This window comes from Pleurodeles waltl, chromosome 8 (assembly GCF_031143425.1).
Source record: "Pleurodeles waltl isolate 20211129_DDA chromosome 8, aPleWal1.hap1.20221129, whole genome shotgun sequence".
Lineage (NCBI taxonomy): Eukaryota > Metazoa > Chordata > Amphibia > Caudata > Salamandridae > Pleurodeles > Pleurodeles waltl.
This window is the reverse complement of record NC_090447.1, coordinates 113911287-113930575: the sequence shown is the minus strand read 5'-3', so window position 1 is coordinate 113930575 and position 19289 is coordinate 113911287. Positions and strand designations below refer to the sequence as shown.

Sequence of the window (19289 nt, the reverse complement as noted above, 5' to 3'; positions counted from 1 at the left end):
AAGTTAATTACAGCAGGTCTTTTCCAGGTTTGGGGAGTGAGATCAGCAAAGACTCTCAGAGTGAGGGGGAGAGCTGCCCTTCGTCTAGGGCTACCTGGAAAAGTTCAAGAAGCTTAGTGCTTGTGCGGGCATGTAGGCCTTTAAGAATTTCTATGGGGAACCCATGAGTTTTACAAGTGGCTGCATCTTTGATTGCACCAGATATTTCTTGTTTCGGGACGGGTATATTGAGTTCCTCCCTGATTAGTGGCTCCAAAAGAGGCAACGTAGCCTCATGAACGAAGAAGTGTATATTCTGTGTTCTGTTCGTTCCCCAGCAGTGAATAGTTAGGACAAGAAAATGCCAACTTTCTAAAAGTGTCATTTTCAGAATTGTGACTTGAAATCAGACTATCAGTAAAGAGGATTTTAAATTTCAATTTTTAGGAGATTTAAGATATTTCTACCTGTTCCCAAACAAACATTATCACTTATTAAATGTTATAAGGTAACCCAATGTTATCCTATTGGAGAGGTAGGCCTTGCAGTAGTGAAAAACCAAATTAAGGAGTTTTTCACTAACAGGACATGTAAAACTTAAAAGCACATGTACAACTTTTCTAAATACACTGCACCCTGCCATACAGGCGATTTAGAGCCTATACTAGAGATGGCATATGTATTAAAAATGTAGATTTAGACTTGGAAGAAGGTTTATTTTGAGGGTCGAAATGGTAGTTTTACATCTGCACAACGCAATGGTAGGCAAGAGACACAGTTTAAAGGAGCACCCTAAGTGGGTGGCACAATATGTGCAGCAGGTCCACTAGTAGCATTCAGAAGAATGTGTGGAAAGAAAGGAACTGAGGTCACCAAGCAGGAGTGGTGTTAATATGCAGCTCCACTGTCATTTCCAGGGTGGAATAAAGTCAATGTGCGCCGCAAGACGCCACCTACCAGCACAGGGAGGACAGCTGTTAAAATCTTGCGGATCTGATCTGCCACCAGTGATACATTAAGGACAAGGAATCTCCATTTAAAAGTAGTCTGAAAGACTGTTTTCATATAAGAAAAAGTTATTAAATCGATTTAAATTCAAGCTTATTAGTTTTGTATCCATGTATTTTACTACAGTATTTTGCTGTATAAAAAGGTTTTAAGTGTGAGTAACAAAATAAAAAAGATTCCTCTATTTAAAAAAAAAAAAAGAACATTACTGGCCTGGAATCAATTCATTATGTCTTTGAAAGACAATGGATATGCACGAGAGCTATTCAGATTAATTCATTTTAACAATATAAGTAGCCAATTGAAGAATAACTTTGCCACGTCTCAATTACATAAATCAGCACACTTTCATCAGGTTTTGAAAAGGAAATTCAGCCTGACGAGAAGATATTTCGTCCAGTAAATGTTCAATTACATCAGCCAATATAAATGCCTAAACTTCATTCAGTATTGAAAAGCATATCAGTCTGGAAAGCACATAAAAACTTCAAAAAGAAACTTTCTCAAAGTATAAAAGCCTATTCAAGCAAAAAAATAAATCTCAGCTTTTTTTTTTTTTTTTAATGATTTTTACTTTTCCCAAAGCTTTTCTGTTATTACTGGAAATCGAGCTGTTAGATCTATGCAGAACAGCTTTTAAAAGAACGCTTTGTGATGTTTACAGAAAGAAACTAGGTGTTGTTGAACTGCAACACTGCCATCCACCTCTTCATTCGCTTATAGGCCGATAGAATGGTTCACTTTTACCAAGTCAATTTTCCTCACTTTATGGTTTTGTTCAATAACTTCACCAGTCAATATTTTACAGGCATACTTTCATGAGGTACATTTACATCCCTTAGTACTGCCATTGAAAACAAATATGTTGGTTTCTCGACATACCTAAAAGGACAAGGCCCCAACAGCCCTCTATAAGGCATTCACCCAAGGAGCAAGGCTCAAGCAGATATCGTGTGAGGGAAAATCATGGCATTATGTTAAGTTAAGCTGCTGCGCTTTAGACATTTTATTTCATTCATTCATTCATAAATCAAGGAATTCTCCGAGGTGGGCGGTAACGTGGGCGGTAACGTTTGCTTTCAAACCATTTCATTTTTTTTTTTTACTCTATACTCAGCTTGATATTTGCAAGAAGTACATTATTACATACAGTTCATGCCATGTTCGCACTCTAGCAAACATGAATTTTTGGTTTTGAAGTAATTCACGTGTGAATTTTGGATGCAGCGATGTTAGTCAGCTACAGGACATCCTGCGTTGTTACTGGAACATTACATGCTTAGTCTTGGAGGGAATGAGTCTGGCCTAATTTGTATAGGCAATACTTTGCTCACTCTGACAAATGTTATCTTGGGATGTTCTGTATTCAATCTTGCTGGTGTTTGGGGCATCACATATGTTAATAGCCTAGAAACACTATCTGGTGAAAAAGCATGGTAGATAAATCCATTAATTGTAAAGGTTCTGTCCAGAATTACAACAAAAAAAAAAAAAGACATGAGACTTGAGCAGCATATCATGTAGGGACCTGGGAAACTTGGCAGTCGTGAATTGAAGCAATCTATTCAAGATTTTTGCACGGATGCAAAATGCATATGAGAAACTCTGTTTCTCAAAGATTTGGGTCATATTCAGGGAGGCTGGTTATCCTGAAGGGCAGCATGGATTTATTTTACTTGGGAAATCGTATCGGTATGATGAGAAGGCTCAGTTGTACCAAGAGGTCCAAAAACTATAACCACGTCTCTGCTCCACTGGAGTAAATTTCCTTGCAAAACAAGAACTTCGCCCTCCAAAACCGCTATGATTTTGGGGAAACTGATGGCGCTTAGAGTTTTTCGCTGCAGACGCACTAAAAAGTACAGATGGCAGTCCGTGTTTCAGAGCTTTTTTTGTGATCTCGTATCTGTACGAGACTACTGAAAAGTAGGAGTTAACCTGACATGCCCTTTCCGAAGAAGCCAACCTCAGATGTTGGTGCCAGCCATTGTATGCTATACTGAAGCGCATTCTGACACTGCCTTAAACAACCCATTTCAGTACTTTGTATTGTGCTGAAAGGCTTTATTCACTAAATAGCGTGGCTACTCATACAAAGTCAAATCCTTCCAATGATTACTTCTATCGCCGAGGGGTCTGCCAATGCTTTCATCCAACTGGCATCGGGAACATGTACTGAGTAAAAAGAAAATGAGTTATTTTCTTCACAGCTGCTAAGTTGGGGGCGTAAAAAACAGTTAACCAGTGCACAAGACAACTGAAGTGCAACAAATTTTTGTCTTATGTGGGTAAACCCATGCTTTTCATTTAGATCAAGAGCTTACTTAAAAAAATGTCCATTATGGAACTTTAATATAAAAAAATAACTATCAGTGAACTACAAATTTTTCATAAGAAAGATACCTTAAAAAGGGAGTGTGATGTTTCTTGATCATTCGTATTTACAAAAGGATTTCTAAACCAATGTGATAAAAAGTGGAACAAGGGTTAAAGTGGATTTCACAACTAGTATTGTCACCTTATATAGCACCAACTAAATTGTTTATTCATATCTTTAATTAGAGGGTGCCATTTGTATTTAACAGATGGTACTCATTTTATCCACTTCAGGAGGAGGAAATCCTGAGTCTGCTTCGTCACTTGCATGTAGGCTAGAAAACAGGGTTGCAGTGGGTGCTGAACTCATAGACCCTTCTTAGCAATTCATACCCAAGCATCTATCAATCATATATAGAAGTACCAAAAAATCTAAAATTAAATGGCACTTTATTTATGTTATTTTGACAGCCTCTCTTTCTGGGTGCATAATAAGAATATTAGTATTTGTGCTTAATTTCGATTGTGTGTGGGCGGGAAAGAGACAAATGATGAGAAGAAAGGGGAAACAGTGTTTTTTCATGAAAACGACCTTGTCACAATTCAAACAATGTGCATTTAGCAAAGAAAGAAATTTATAACATTTTAAAACAATATTTAAGAGTTATGCCATTTCATGAATGCACTATGTATTTTTAAGTTATTTGAGAGCCAGTCTCTCAATAACTTTGATGTGTTCCGACCCAAAATGACTTATATTTGCATCTAATTGAACCATTTAGTTTCCAATGATCCAGCATGGTATTTTAAGAATACTAAATGATACATTTTTCTTGAAGTCCAGAGAACAGCTTCAGTGTGCTTGAGACCTTTCATCTCAATATATGTGATGGTAAAATGGGAAAACATAATTGATGCACAAAAAAAAAATATACAGTACAAATTCAAGAAAGTGGTGGGAGAAGAATCGAGTACCCAACAACCAGCCATAATGATTACACCTATTTTAATAGGCGGATAATCAATTGTTTCCTGACAAAAGGCAACAGCACATGATTTTGATTGACAAGTGTGCACATTCCTTAACATGAATGTCACTTTCCTTAAATGCAAAAACATATATGTGATATACGACCAGGGAAAGCTATATTTTGTACAAGATACAATATTACAATCTGTCTACTTGATATAAGATGTTCTCTACATCTACAGTACAGTATCACTAATAGGGAGGAGTGTTAGTTATTTTACTATTTAGACCTCCATAATAACAATATTTTCTTATTTATTTCAGTAATTAATTTCTGATTGCCATTACTAGACATGGTGTCTTTATTTATCCTGCCTACATACATTTCTATTTTTTTAATTTATTTTTTTACTTTTAAACTGTATTTTACTCAAATTATAATTTTTGTTCAAATTTATTAAATTAAAGTTATTTAAGTGTTAACCATACACGTGTTCGCATATTTTTGTCCTTTCCCTTTATAAATATTAATTAACGCATTTTATAGGGGGTTAGCAACTGAGAAGTATAAACTACCCAGTACACCCCCCCAATATTGGATCCACAACTTTAAATGACATTTTATATCCATAGTTCACCACAATGTTTGCATCTGTGAGATATATATAGCAACACAAAAGGATGATGGACGGAGTGCTGAACAATGCAAACACTCATCCCCAGTCACAGATCTGGGTTTAATCCATCGTTCTTTTGCTCACCAGACCACCCCAGTTTGGACCTAGCCATATGCAAATCAGTCTTGACCCTGTTCCTCATGGGAACAGTCCAGCCCGAACTGCCAAGCCAGGTCCTCCCTGGACCGGAAACCAGCATCCTGGGACCGGTTTCAGGGTTTCACCCTTCATCAGTCAGGCTAGCTTGAATCCAGAGGCACAGTGAGCAAGGGACCCACGTCTGGGCATACCCTTCCGACTTAGGGCAACTTTAGCAACACAAAAGGATGATGGACGGAGTGCTGAACAATGCAAACACTCACTCCCAGTCACAGATCTGGGTTTAATCCATCGTTCTTTTGCTCACCATGCCACCCCAGTTTGGACCTAGCCATATGCAAATCAGTCTTGACCCTGTTCCTCATGGGAACAGTCCAGCCCGAACTGCCAAGCCAGGTCCTCCCTGGACCGGAAACAAGCATCCTGGGACCAGTTTCAGGGTTTCACCCTTCATCAGCCAGGATGCTTGTTTCCGGTCCAGGGAGGACCTGGCTTGGCAGCCCTAAGTGGGAAGGGTATGGGGTATGCCCAGACGTGGGTCCCTTGCTCACAGTGCCACTGGATTCAAGCTAGCCTGGCTAACTCCATCCATCATCCTTTTGTTTTGATATATATATATATATATATTTATATTTATATATATATATATTTCCCACTGAAAGAAAAATGTTAAAGTGGAGTTGCATGTAAGGAAGAGAGTAAGATTTTGACTTACATTAAAGGAATATTAGAAATTTGATGAAAAAAACACCGTTTAGGAAAATAAGTGAAATTCGCCAGCAGATACAGGCAACTGACATGAATAACTTGCACGGCTGTAGAATTCAGGCATCATCAGTGATGTAATATTTGCAGTCATATGAAGTTCATAATAGTGGTGCAAGTTATACTTGTGTCAGGTTCGTATAACTGGTGAATTTCTGTGTTTATTTTGTTTTAAACTTTAGTTCTGTTTTAGTGAATTTCTAAGGTTTGTTTTTAACACAAGTTAAAATCTTACTAATTTTCTCACATATAACTCCACTTGAACTTATGTTTTTTAAACAAAGTACTACAGTAGGTCTGTGGCCAATCCTGAGCCACAGACAGCCTTAAATACAAAAGTGGATGCTGGATTCATTTGTACTGTGGAAAGCATAATATACGCTGGAGTCTCCATATTGAAAATAATTTTCATAGTTTTAAAGCATGTATTTATTGCATAATAAACGCAATCTACATTACACTAATTTAGTGAATTTTCTTTAAATTACAGCAGGGAAATGGGTGTAAAATGTCATGTAAAATAAAAAACGACATAAGAAACAAGTGTAATATGATACAATATTGACATCTCGTGGTTCTGGCGACATTTACAAACCACTCTGCATGTATATGTATGTATATATATATATATATATTTATTTGCCAAGAGGTGCTACCAGCCTATATATTACCAACAATAAAACTTTTTGAAGAAAGGTTATTGCCACTCCAGGAGATATGAATGAATAAATGGTAAGTAGATACAGTTCTATTTATGAAATTAAGAGGCTAATGGTAATATAATTCAACATCATGTAGGTGAGGGGATAGGGTGGGATGGCATGCACCCTAGAATAGAGAATTACTGGCAAAACAATGGATACATTTGGCTAATTGCTCAGTGGAGACTAGAGGGGTGTGTGGACACTAAGAGGTAGTAGTCACACCCTGCACATGCCAGAACAGAGAGGTGGTTGGCAACCTCACATCAGAAATATTTATGGAAATGAAATACATTAAAAACAGTTGTGGGAGAGTTAGGGTGGTGGTGGTGGTGGTGGTGGTGGTGGTGGTGGTGGTGGTGGTGGTGGTGGTGGTGGTGGTGGTGGGGGGGAGGGGTGGGAGTTCAAAATGTTGAGATTTATGCTGGCTTATCAAATGAGAGAGGGATATAGGGAATACACATGTGCAGCTCATCTGCTTAACAATGAAATCAGCAATACAAAGTAAAACAACAAAAGGTGAAAACATACATTTTCTCATCTAAAGACTACAGTACCATAAATACCTGTGCAATATTTTTATTAAGAAGAAAGACTCCATAGTCAAACTGCAGTTTTTCTCCTCCTTTTGGATACAAAGGAAACCTGAAAAAACAATTAAGATGCCTTAACGATGAAGCAGAAACATGACTATTGTTAAGAAATCACCGAACATTCACACACAAATATAAAATATGCAAAGTCATTGATTAGTCCAGATTACTTTCAACAGATCTCAAAATGTTTACAAAAAATCTGCTAGATTGTGCAGGAGCAGTGCTTTAAACCAGTGGAAATGGATACAACACAGGCAGAGCACAGTTGAGAAATCCAAGTTTATTGTGCAAATGAGGAGAGAAGTTGGTGTGATTAAGGTGCTGATCTAAAATGGAGCCTTAAAGCAGCGCACCTTCCAAGGAAAATGTGAGCTGGCCAGCATGCACAGTTCTTGGGGACCTTAATGTTATGCCCTGGCTCCCTGAATTCTGGAGGTGCCCAGAACTGAATGGGCGACTAATTAGAAAGAATTGGGGCTATGGGGAAGTAGTCATCCAAAAATCCTCAGCGGTGACATCAAAACAAGACGGTGACCTCCTGATCCTGACACAATGTGACACAGCCCTGGCATGGGTTTAGGAAACTGGGGGCCTGTAAGGGCTTACAGAGTGCTCTGGGGAAGCAGATGCCTGAAGTTTTGAAGCATCTGCGTGACATTGGGTGCGGGAATAATTGTTGGGGTGATGCTGTGGCCGAGCCCCGCCTGCACTTTGGCCTGGGTAGACTGCCCTGGTACTTTGAAGGGGCGAGAAGGAAATGTTGGTTGCACACTTCTCTGTATCTGCTGACCAAGGGCTTGATAAGGATATCAGAGCCCCCTTACAGGTAAAACCAGTGCTGGTTCAATTGAGGAGCCCTATAGGACTTAGCGGTAATCCCACTGAACCTGCTAATAGAGATGCAACCCTGAAAGGTGACCTTCCTAACTGCTACCCATACTGGTCGGTGAAAAGGGACCGAGAGCAGTAGAATCTAGGAAAAGTGATAAATATACTGTTAAAGGCACAGCAGGAGGAGAAAGTATGGGATCGCCACCAGAACCAGACGAGAAGAACATGGTAGCCATGATTCTTCATTGAAAGTGGTGCTGCTGGCAATCAGGGAAACAAAATCTGCCTCAGAAATCAAACCAGATAATGAGAATCCTCTGTGGACAGACTTCAAGAAAATATGTAATAAGTGTTTAAAGATGTGGAGAGAATGCTAGATGACCACTCCGAGTGCATTAAGGCGCTGCAAGCAATTGCTTTCAAGGCAGGGTAGAGGATGCTGATGAGAGGTCCAGGCGAAACAACATCCACCTAGCAGGACTCTCTGAAAAAGCAGAAGGCTTGGCCGTTGATTGTTTCATCAAGAATTTTATAACAACCAAGTAAACTGGGTCACTTTTCTGGACAATTCAGTTGCGAGAGCCCAGTGGGTGACTGAAACCTACCGAGACGTGGGGCAAGACCATGGCCCATCATTGTCCATGTCCTCAATTTTAAAGACCGTGCTGCAATTCTGAGAGCTGCTTGACACAATGTCCCTTAACAGTTCAAGAATCAAACCAACATGTTATTCCCGGACTACTCAAAGAAGGCCAGGCCAAAAGACGTTCCTTTGACAAGGTGAAAATGAAGCTTCAAAAGTGTCCTATTTAATAGATGATGGTCTTTCCAGCTACGGTGATGCTCCTGTCAGAGAACAGCCTGGCTTTTTTTTTAATACAATGAAGGAGGATGTGTGGAACTGGCTACATAGATAGCAACAGCGGAAAACAAACACTGCAGAGAACACAGACACCTACCAAGGGATGGAAACAATGAAGGGGGCAGAGGAGATAGATGCAACTGTGCAGCAGGACAGAACGGATGGGCCAACAGTTCTGATATAACCTAGAACTATTAATGGTGTATCAAAGGAAATAGGACAATGAAGGCTGGTTAAATCAGAGGTGGGTGGAGACTATGAATCAAGCTCACTTACTAAAACTGATTGTCTGATCTGGCAACCAAAGATGAGAGGAGTTCCAAATACTCTAGATACTTTACAGGTTTGATGTGTGTTATATAGGGGAGACAGACTGCTCAAGTATTGTGTTTACAGGTATTTTTATGTTCGCAGTAGGGGGCAATAGGGAGGGTGGTTAGTTTTTGGGGGCAGAGGATGTTGAGGGTGAAACAGACAGGCACACTTGTGCAGAAGGCAGGGGAGGTGACCTAGCGAAGGCAAACTGGGTGATTTCACGTGATGTGTGAAGTGAGGCTGCAAAGGTCACATGAAGTGGGCCTCAAGGTACTCTCGTGGAATGTCAGTTGTCTGGATAATAGACTGAAACGAGGTGAAGTAATGTGTTATCTATTTAGATAAGACCATGGTATGATTTTAATGTAACAGACACACATGATAGGGAATAATTATAGATTCCTGGAAGGGCATATACAGAGTGCTGGTGCACTCTAGGTTCACCTATGGCCCCCGTGGAATTGGAATCCTGGCCGGTAAATTGCTCCGGCTCCAGACTGACAATACCTGGATAGATTTGGCGGGCTACCACACAGCTGTAAATAGGATATGGAATGGAGAAAAACTGGTGCTGGTCTCCTAATTTCTCCTCTGGGATTGCAAACAAATGCATTGGAAAAGATGGGGGAGCGAGGGCACTGTGTATTACACAGATGGAGAACTATAACAGCTATGAAATACCTGGGAAATGTTGCTTAGTTGTTTAAGTATTTATTACTAATGCAAACTGATTTCGATAACTCAATAAAAATATTTATTAAGGAAAAAAAACACTTTGTTTTGCAAGCAATGGCATCAGTTACTAGTAGAATCTGACAAGTCCGATCAGATTCAAATATCTTATTCAGTTAGCCACCAGTTCCTAAACTTAAGGCAAGTACAGAAAATCTACATAAACCAAGTCTGTGTACCATTACCTTTTCAAAAAGTTGTTTATTCTATCCCTAGAATAACAAAGATCCAGATTCACAAAGGTAAATTTATAATTGAATTTACCTTTTTTATGTATGGCGGGAATCCACAAAAGGATTCCTGGCACGAGTAAATATATTAAAGAGTATGGATTTCTTTGCTCTAAATGCAAAGAAATGTGCTTTTGTAAATTCCAGTCAAGGGGGATAAGAGGTGTTTCAAGGCATAGCTTATTTTTGAAGTTTATCTCAATAAATAAGGTGCAACTCTGCATTCCTGGGAACCTGGTTATATAATCTAAAGCTGAAAAAAGAGTGATTCCTCCAGAGACAGTTATTAGCCTATGCTATCTTGGCAATAAACAATATCAAAGAACAAACAAGACATTTGGTTATATTCATAAATAATGTATTCCTACTGTTTCAAAAGTAACAGAGATAAGATAAGGACAGGGAATGTAGGTGCTTCAAAATACAGGGCAGTGTACTGAGTAGTGACAAAAAGTGATAATAGGTGCACTTGTGATATAAAATCAACAAAGAATATCTACACTCTGCTGACTGTTTAGCAATGCCATTTTAGCACAACAAAACACCTGTAACTAAACTTCTGTTTGCTACTCCCATATTAATTACAATCAACAGGATAGATTGTCAACGTTTCGACCCTCTAGAACAACTTCAACAGGGTCTTCATCAAAACTAGTAAATGGTAGCAATGTGGTATTCAAAAATTGGGGGATGGGGGGGAATTCCCTAATGTTACTGGACCACAAACAAAGAGGGTCCCAATGCTATTAGATCACCAATTAACCAAAGGAGATATGAAACAGCTTTCCTTCACCACTTTAAGCTTTCATTCTGTGAAATAGGCCCTGTTTGAGAAAGCCATCGAAGAAGTAAACAAACAAGAGTGACAATAAAGCCAACCAAAGGCAAGCACTGGGTGTGCTGTAAGCCCTGTAAGTTCTTCCAAAGCCAACAGGTCTTTGGCAACCAGGCAGTTTGCGCTGTCTGGGAGACTCAACTATAAATATTATAAAGAGAATAGATCTTGGAATCCAGACTCCTTGCAGCAGCATGCTGTCCTCCAACATTTGGCAAAGGCACAAACTAGTCATTAACCCTAAATAAATGGCACACTAGTGACAGTTCTATGTACGTCTGCCGAAGAATACAACTCGGCCATTAGTACAGCCAAGCAGCAATGGGTCTCCAACATACTATTCAAAATGCCCATACAATAAGACTAATAATGTCCTGCCTATGTAAGGTAATAACCATACTGCAGCAATTTTGGTAACCACCAAATTATTACATTTGAAGGATCAATGAGCATTCGCTTCATTAGTTTGAACTTAATTTTTATCAGATATGGAATGTATGTTATAATATAATGTAGTAGCTGACATTTAAGTGAGCACAATTTTTTAAAATACATTTACCCTTCCCCACCCCAACAAACGTGTATTTCAAAGGATCATTAATACAGCGCTGTGAGACACAATTTTAATGACTTATAAATCAAGTTATGACTGAAAGGAGACATCCATAATTGAAAGGGAAACTGCAAAAATACATATGAAAACGCATACATGCCAACATTTTAGAAGAGGTCAGTGGGGGATTTTAAGAAAATAATCAGGAGAAAGTGTGTCCTCTATTGACCTATATTGAAGCAAAGGCAATTTCAGGATCTAGACAGTAATAAGACTGTTTTGCTTCACAAATCATGAGTCTCCTGCCCGAATCAGGTCTATTGGCATGTATGGAAAATGAACAAGGGAGCAGGCTTGTAAAATTGGCTGTAATACATATAGTTCTTTAAGGATGCTAAGGCGCTCATTTCAGGAACTAAACCAGGTGTTAAACGCTGACCTGGTAAGGAAAGAGTTACTTACCCAGTAAGCATCTGTTTGTGACATGTAGATTCACATAATCTGCATACTACTGCCATCTAGTTTTGGGCTCAGTCATGTACAGCTTGTTATTCTTCTAAGAAGTCTTTTGACTCACAAGGTATTGTGACTCCTCCTATGACTCATACTGCTCATGATTATCGGTTACATTGTTAGCAACAGTTTTCTCGCACAACGGGTGAGGATGGAGATGGAAATGGAACAAAAAGTGACAAAAGATGACCATGCAAAAGTGTGTATGAAGATTAAAGAAAGCAGGAGATTATAGATCTATGTATATGTGCACACACATACACCCACCCACCCCCAAATATATAGGCATATCAACACAGAGCTGCAACAGCCAAAGGCTTCCGGGGAGGCAGTAAGCACATGTGACTCTACAGCATTCCATGTCATTAACAGATGTTTACAGGGTAAGTTAACATTTTCCTTTTGTGTATATACACGTGCACTGCAAAGACTGTAAAGCAGTTGTCACCTAAAGCAGCGGGGAGCCAGCAAATGTTGCAGAAGATTGTAAAGTGTACCTAGTATTGCCCGGCCCACTTGTTGAGCTAGGACATCCACACAATAGTGCTTCGTGATCGTGTGTGGTGTGGACCAGGTAGCTGCCCAACAGATGTCAACTAGTGTTTTTTTTTTTTCCAGAAAAGCCATAGAAGTAGCCTTCTCGCATGCAGAATGGGGCCTGGGTGGAAAAGGAGAGTTGGTGTTTGGCTTTCGCATTGCAGTTCTCAATATACCTTATTAACCAGCATGTCACCCTTGCTTTAGAAGTAGCCCTATCATTGTATGCTTTAGCGTAGATAAACAACTGCTGCGTGGTGCGGGAGGCTTTCGTCCTAGCAATCTAGTACTTGAAGATTTTCTTAACATCTAGCGTGAGCAGAGCGCTCTACACCAGAAGTTCAATGGTTTTGTTAAGGTGGAAGTTGGAAGGGTAGACCACCTCAGACAAAACCTTCAGGTTAGTTCTGAGGATTACCCTATCTGTGTGAACCTTGAAACAGTTCTGCCAGGATGGGGGCTTGGATCTCATTGACCCATATGAGGGATGTAATTACAATTAGAAACACTACAGAGTGAATATGGTCCCATGAGTCTACTGGGTATTTTAATGATGTTCCAGGAAGGGGCGGGAAGCAACCTAAAAGGGATAAACATTTTAAATCCCTCCATAAAAGTGTTAATGACAGGGATTCTTAACAGGGGAAAACTGTTCCCCCGTTTCCCCAAGTAGGCTGCCACTACAGTCGTATCTAAGTGTATGGAAGTGTAAGCCAGGCCTGAACATTGTAAATGCAAAAGATAGCAGACAACGTCTTGTATTGCAGGCTTAAGGGGAGCAATGTGTTTCAGTAGGCAGTCGTGAACACACCTCTTCCACTATGCAACATACCAGGGTGAGGTGATTGGGCGCAAAGTCTCTTTATGTATGGACATTCAATCAGCTGGTGAACTGAGAAACCCAACTCTAAAATCTCAGGAGCTAGATTGCTAGGTTGAGATGCCAGGGGTTGGGACACCCATTCTGCACCCTGATGCTGAGTGAGACGGTCTGGCCTGTTTTGGGAGCTTCTGGTGTGGGACTACCAACAGCTTGAAAAGGGTGAGGAAACAATGGCTGCCAGGCCTTCTTTGGAGCTAACAAGAGGTGGTTGAGTAAAGTCTGTCTTAGCCTCTGGATCACATGCGGGAGAAGAGGGAGAGGCGGAAAAGCGTAGGCAAAAATCTCTGACTAATTTGTCTATAGTGCTCTGCCTATGGATTGCGGGTGTGGTAAACTGGAGGTAATGCTTGGGCATTTTGCATCTTCTGCAGTTGTGAAGAGATCTATGTTGGGAAACCCCAACGTTGGGAGTACACCAGTAGAACTTGGGGGTGGAGCACCCACTTGTGGACTTGCTGCTGCATCCTGCTAAGCAGGTCTGCAAACTCGTTGTTCACTCCCAGAAGGTACTCTGCGAGTAGATTAACCCTTTGGTGGACTGCCCAACTCCAAATGCTCTGTGCTAGTTTGAATAGCTGGGGAGAGCGTATGACCGTTTCCAAAGGTAATACATAGCTCTCATGTTGTCTATTCTAATGAGGGCAGTTTTGGAGGCCCAAAGAAGAGTTCCCCATCAAAGAGCACGTTGACCAGATGTTCTTGGACTTTTGGCTTAAAGACGCAGACACAGAGTCAGGCATGCTGATGGAATAGGATGCTGGAGTAAATACCTTTGGAGGCGGTGTCCATCATATCTAGGGTACACCTGATGGTGGTGTTGGAGATGGTCTGGCCCTTAGCCACAAGCTCCTGAGCCCTTTGCTTACATTGGTCCAGGAGATGTTGGATGAATTCTCCCATCTCATCCCACTGAGCTTGGTTCCTCTCTCTCTCTCTCAAGAGAGAGAGGAGGCCGACTGAGTGACAGATTGCATGGCCACTCTTTTGTCTGCCACATCTATTTTCTTGCTTTTCTTAAACTGTGGCAGGACCTATTGGGTTACCCTCCACATATGAGTAATGTGAGGTGAAGCTGGTGTAGGTGGCCCATGAAGGGGGTTGGGGATTAGGTAGAAGAGGAGGAGAAAGGGAGGAGGAGGAGAAAGGAGGAGGATTAGGTTGAGAAGGAATCGGCCTGATGCCCCATCTCGATTTCTTGGGCTTGGGAGGAGGTGGTGGCTCCACTGCAAGCTGATCTTCGTGGACAAACTTCCTTATGTGAAGAAGAGCGTTCTGCACCTTCGGTGATGGTTTGGCAACAATTTTACCCATTTGAGGGTGAATAATAAGTCCCTTCTGCCTACTGTCCTACAGGCATTATAAGATGGAAGAATTGCGGTCCCCGGATCTGTTTTAAGACGGCATCTTGGATGGACACCTCAGCACCAGTACGTGTTTCAGCTCCAAAGTTCAACGTCCACAGCTTTTTCAACACCGTAGTCAGTCTTGGCGTCGACATGGCCAAGTTACATCAAAGAACTGGAAGGAGTTGGGTGTGCTGCAAAGAAGGCTAGGTCATATGCAGCGCTGTCAGTCAGCTCCGAGGCCCTGTGCCAATGCAGTGGTGGCCCAAATGGCTGTTAGGGGCTGCTGGACTTCATGCCCAGCTCTCTGAAGGATGGCAATCAATCTATTGGTGTGAGTGATGGGGCACAGTACTCACGGTCAGTGTCTTCTGGCACTGTCCCGGTGGAGGTGGCTGGTTGTGGCTCTCAGAGCCTGAAGAAGAGCTTGGCTTCAGACTGAAACAGGCTGGCTGCCCTGCCAATCTGGAGAAGCCCACTTCTTCCACATATGCGCCTAAGATGTTGGGTGTATCACCTTAACACTGTGCCGTCTTGCTCAGACCAAACCGCTGGTCGCGCTGGTACCAGAGTCTTCTTGGATCAGAATGAGACAAGCAGAGTAGGAGGTTTTGTTGTGCTCTGGCGGTAAGCAAAGGTTGCAGACCAAGTGGTGATCTACCAACGATTATTTGGAGTGGCACTGTGGACAATACCGAAAGGGGTCTTTTACATCATGGCCTGCACTTTCTCGAACCGGGTGGCCAAGGAACAAGGCAGAGGGGGCCAACACGCTGACGAACATCCTGGAACGGACCTGATGGGACAGAGATTGACAAGTTACAAACGCAACTGTTTCATGCCAACAGGAGTGAAAGCACTGGAAGGCCCAGATGACAGAAGCCATGCAGTACTGACTTGGAGCTTCAGCGACAAGTGTGAAGCAGACAGCGGAAGAATACAAACAATGGAAACTGATGGTCATACGTAACACCAGTCATAGGAGTCACACTACCTTGTGACTCAAACATCTTCTATGAAGAAAAACAAGTTGTATACATCCGAGCCCAAAACAAGATGGCAGGGGTATGCAGAGCATGTCGTCGTGACGTTTCTGGCTCGGAATGAGTCACAACATGCACCACCTGTCCTTGTGCACCCACTTAGTGCAGGTTTTACTCCTTTTCAAGCAGTTTTTTCCTTTCACATCGTGTCTGGATTTCTGATGGATTGTGAAGGGGAAAGTTTCATAGGTGCATAACTGTAACCACCTCAGAATCGTGATCTAGGTGCAAACTCTAGTTTGGGACCAATTCAGGATTTACGCGAGTCCTAGAATGAGGGCCTAATAATGAACTGAGACGTAGAAAGAGGAATTACAAATCAGTGACAACTCAAAAGTGTTCGGTTTTCGAAGCCCTTTTGCAGTCATAAACCATGCAAACCTCAAAATAACACCCAGTACACTGGCAGATAAGAGGAGATGGGAAAGAGAACTTTCTCCTAGTTGCCAATTTGGAAAGTGATGCATTAATGCTTTGCAAATCCAACTGTATTCACAAACCACTGATGGATTACCAATTTCTGAGTCGGGGTGGTACCCGATTAGAAAATGAGAGATTACCTAGTAAACTACCTCCCTCTGAGAATTGAATGGCAAGCAGCGGGTCCACTGGACCATTTCCTGTTATCCCAAATCCTTCTCAAAAGACATTTATATTGTTAAGTCGCACAGTTGGCCCAAAGTCTTGCCCTGAAGCTATAAACTATGCTGGAACCACATAAAAAATAATACAGGCAAGATGTACCCTAGGAGAGGATGTGTTAATCGGAAGACTGGCTGGTCTGCGTGTTTAATTAAATTAGGTTTGTCCCTATGGCCTTTGTACCTGAAAAAAAGCCTGGTGTCATTGTATTTTGCACACTGCCAAAGGGGAATTCATTAAAAAAGTATCTTACTAGAGTCCCGGGCAGGAACAGCGGAAGGGCAGCGACCTCTCTTTGAACTAAGCCTAGCTCGGAACTAGCTCTCCGGAAAATTACCGCGTCTGTCAGCGATCTGAAGGGACGCCAAGGCGTCGGCGTGAAGCGAAATGATCCCACTGTCTGCCTCCCGACCCCCCGCGTAATTAGCAGAATGGTCGGGCCCCAGTCATCTGCACTCCACGTTTACAGACAGTGACTGACGCTAATGGGCCGCGGAGCCGCTGTAATGAAGTGATTAAGCGATAACTTCTGACTCTTTAAAGCACACGTTTGACATTAAATGTGCACGAACGCGTCCATTAGGTATGAAGAAGGCAGCGGCCAGTGCCAGGGACTACCAGGTTGGCGGCACATGGATAAACTTTCACATTTGGAATGCCAAAACATGTCTATTCGAGGAACAAACCCGCAGCCACGCGTTCACTATGGTACCCACCTTGATATGTGATATTTTAATTTTTGAGACTTTATAAACGATTCACGTACAAAAACAGATGAGAAAAACATATCCACAAGTCCCATCTTCACGCCGCACTTATATCAGTTCCAAGCAGTCAATAACGGGGGGAGGGGGATGAGAATACACTAAAGAGAAAGTTAAGTAAAAAGTACATTTCTAAAACAAAATGTAGGTACCGCAGTCGCAAGCAAACGGTAAAGGGGCAGAGCCTGAGAGAAGTGAGGGGATACACACTGGTATTTCAGAACTTATTCATGTGTGTTACTATGTGGGGAACGTGTTACTGCTTTTCAAAACTAATAAAAATAGGCATATCAATTAATAGAAAAGCAAACTTCCATGACTATGCCTAATCCTAAATTCGCGGATTTTGCTTCAAAGGAAAGTTTGCTCCACACTGAAAATGCTTTTCCACAGAAAATACCGTCCACTAAATTCCCGCACTGTTAGCAGCCCTTACTATTACTTTTTTAAAGTGCCCAGTTTTTCCTGGGTGCGAACGACCATGGGAAATATTTGTAAGCCCAAACAAAGATATCACTTTCTCTATTTTCACATCATTCTACTTGGCCCTAACACTTCTTTAAGGCCATCTTTTCCTCTCCATACCCTTTACTACAACCGTGGAAAATAGACACATTTGCACATTTTTCATAGCCCTCCTTGGGAATCACAGCCTGAAAATTGGGAACCCCTATTTTGTGAATCTGTAAATTCAGATCTCAAGATACAGCTTTTGTGCACGTAGGTAAAAGTGTGCGAAACATTTCATGAATCAGACCTTAAGGCCATCATCCCGAGGCATTATCATGCAGTAATACCGCCGGGCCAATACTTAGCGCGCCTCTTGGGCTTTTCTTCTCAATTCTGAGTTTTTAAGGTCGGAATGAGAGATAACCACTGAATTTCCCACATGTGGAAATGTCAGCATACATGCAACCTACCGAAATCTACATAAGGAAAACATTTTAATGGGCAAAATTACTACACAACTGAAAATACCATGTTCAGAGTCAAGTTGTGTTTGCCCCGGATCCCAGCACTTACTCAAACTACGAATGAGCCTAAGGTCTTAGAAAAGTACCAAGTCTGAAGGAAAAATTAGAAATAATACACTTGTGTACAAAAGGGTTGTACATGTTCATTCGAACGTCAGCAGCCATGGCCACCGAAAACATGGTCTTTCAGGAGGGAAGAATTTGGCATTAGTCTGTCAAGAACAAGGCTAAGGTATTGAGGGGAGTAGGGATGCCACCCAGAGAAAGTGAGGACATTAGACCCATTAGATGTTTTTGAGGGCCTCCTAAACTAAGAAAAGGTTTGCCAAGGCTTATTGCAGAGGGCTGTAAGGTTGTCCGTTACATCATACATACATTTACTGAGTGGGTTAATGCCCACTGACCGATCTTCAGCCACCTGCTCTTACACTGCTTTCAAATGCAGGACTTTCTGGCAGCCTCCAGTTTTTTTTTAGGGTATGGTAGGAGTTTGGAATGTCGAATCCTCAGAAAGCATCAAATCAAGCTATTTGATGCTATGGAGAAGTGCACCACTCTACCTCCCTCCATGGACAAAAGCTCCCTCATCAAGGGATAGCAGACTTAGTCCATCTTTAACAGTGGAAGCAGATTAGCGAACCAAATCAGACTAGATTAGGCAAGAATCACCAAGGTCACAGAGTAACCTAGATCCTCCCTGATCACCTCAGAATGAGATGGGTTGGGGTGAAAGTGTACAGAAATTCTTCTGGGCAGTCCAATTTAATTCCTCTCAGAGATCTAAGCCCCCCTCATCACCGAAGAGGTGAAATGAAGAGAGTTACAGTGATGAATATGGTTGGGGGGCCTCTAAACTGGAGGCTGAGAACTTCTTGAAGAATCCATCAGTAGGCACATCTTCTGAAGGTGTATGATAAGCTGTGGTTAAACACCTGCAATGTGGGAGACCAGTAGGAAAATGCCTTCTTGCAATGCAAATTTCCATATAGCTACAGTCGCCTCATACAGCTGAGATGGACAAATCCTTGTTTTCTCACAAGGAAGGTTGTGGTGTTGGTTGTGGGGACCAATTCTACCTAGGATTTCAGTCTTTAACTGAACATAAATTGCCATGCGCTTCA

At 41.6% G+C, this 19289-nt stretch overlaps 1 protein-coding gene across 1 annotated transcript in view; it reads right to left on the bottom strand.

Moving 5' to 3' along the window:
- Positions 1–19289, bottom strand: part of UVRAG (UV radiation resistance associated) — a 312834-nt gene that overhangs the window by 75841 nt on the left and 217704 nt on the right. Inside the window, exon 13 of the mRNA XM_069203880.1 lies at positions 7082–7160. Coding sequence (XP_069059981.1) covers positions 7082–7160 — 79 coding nt within the window. The remainder of the gene's footprint in view (positions 1–7081; positions 7161–19289) is intronic.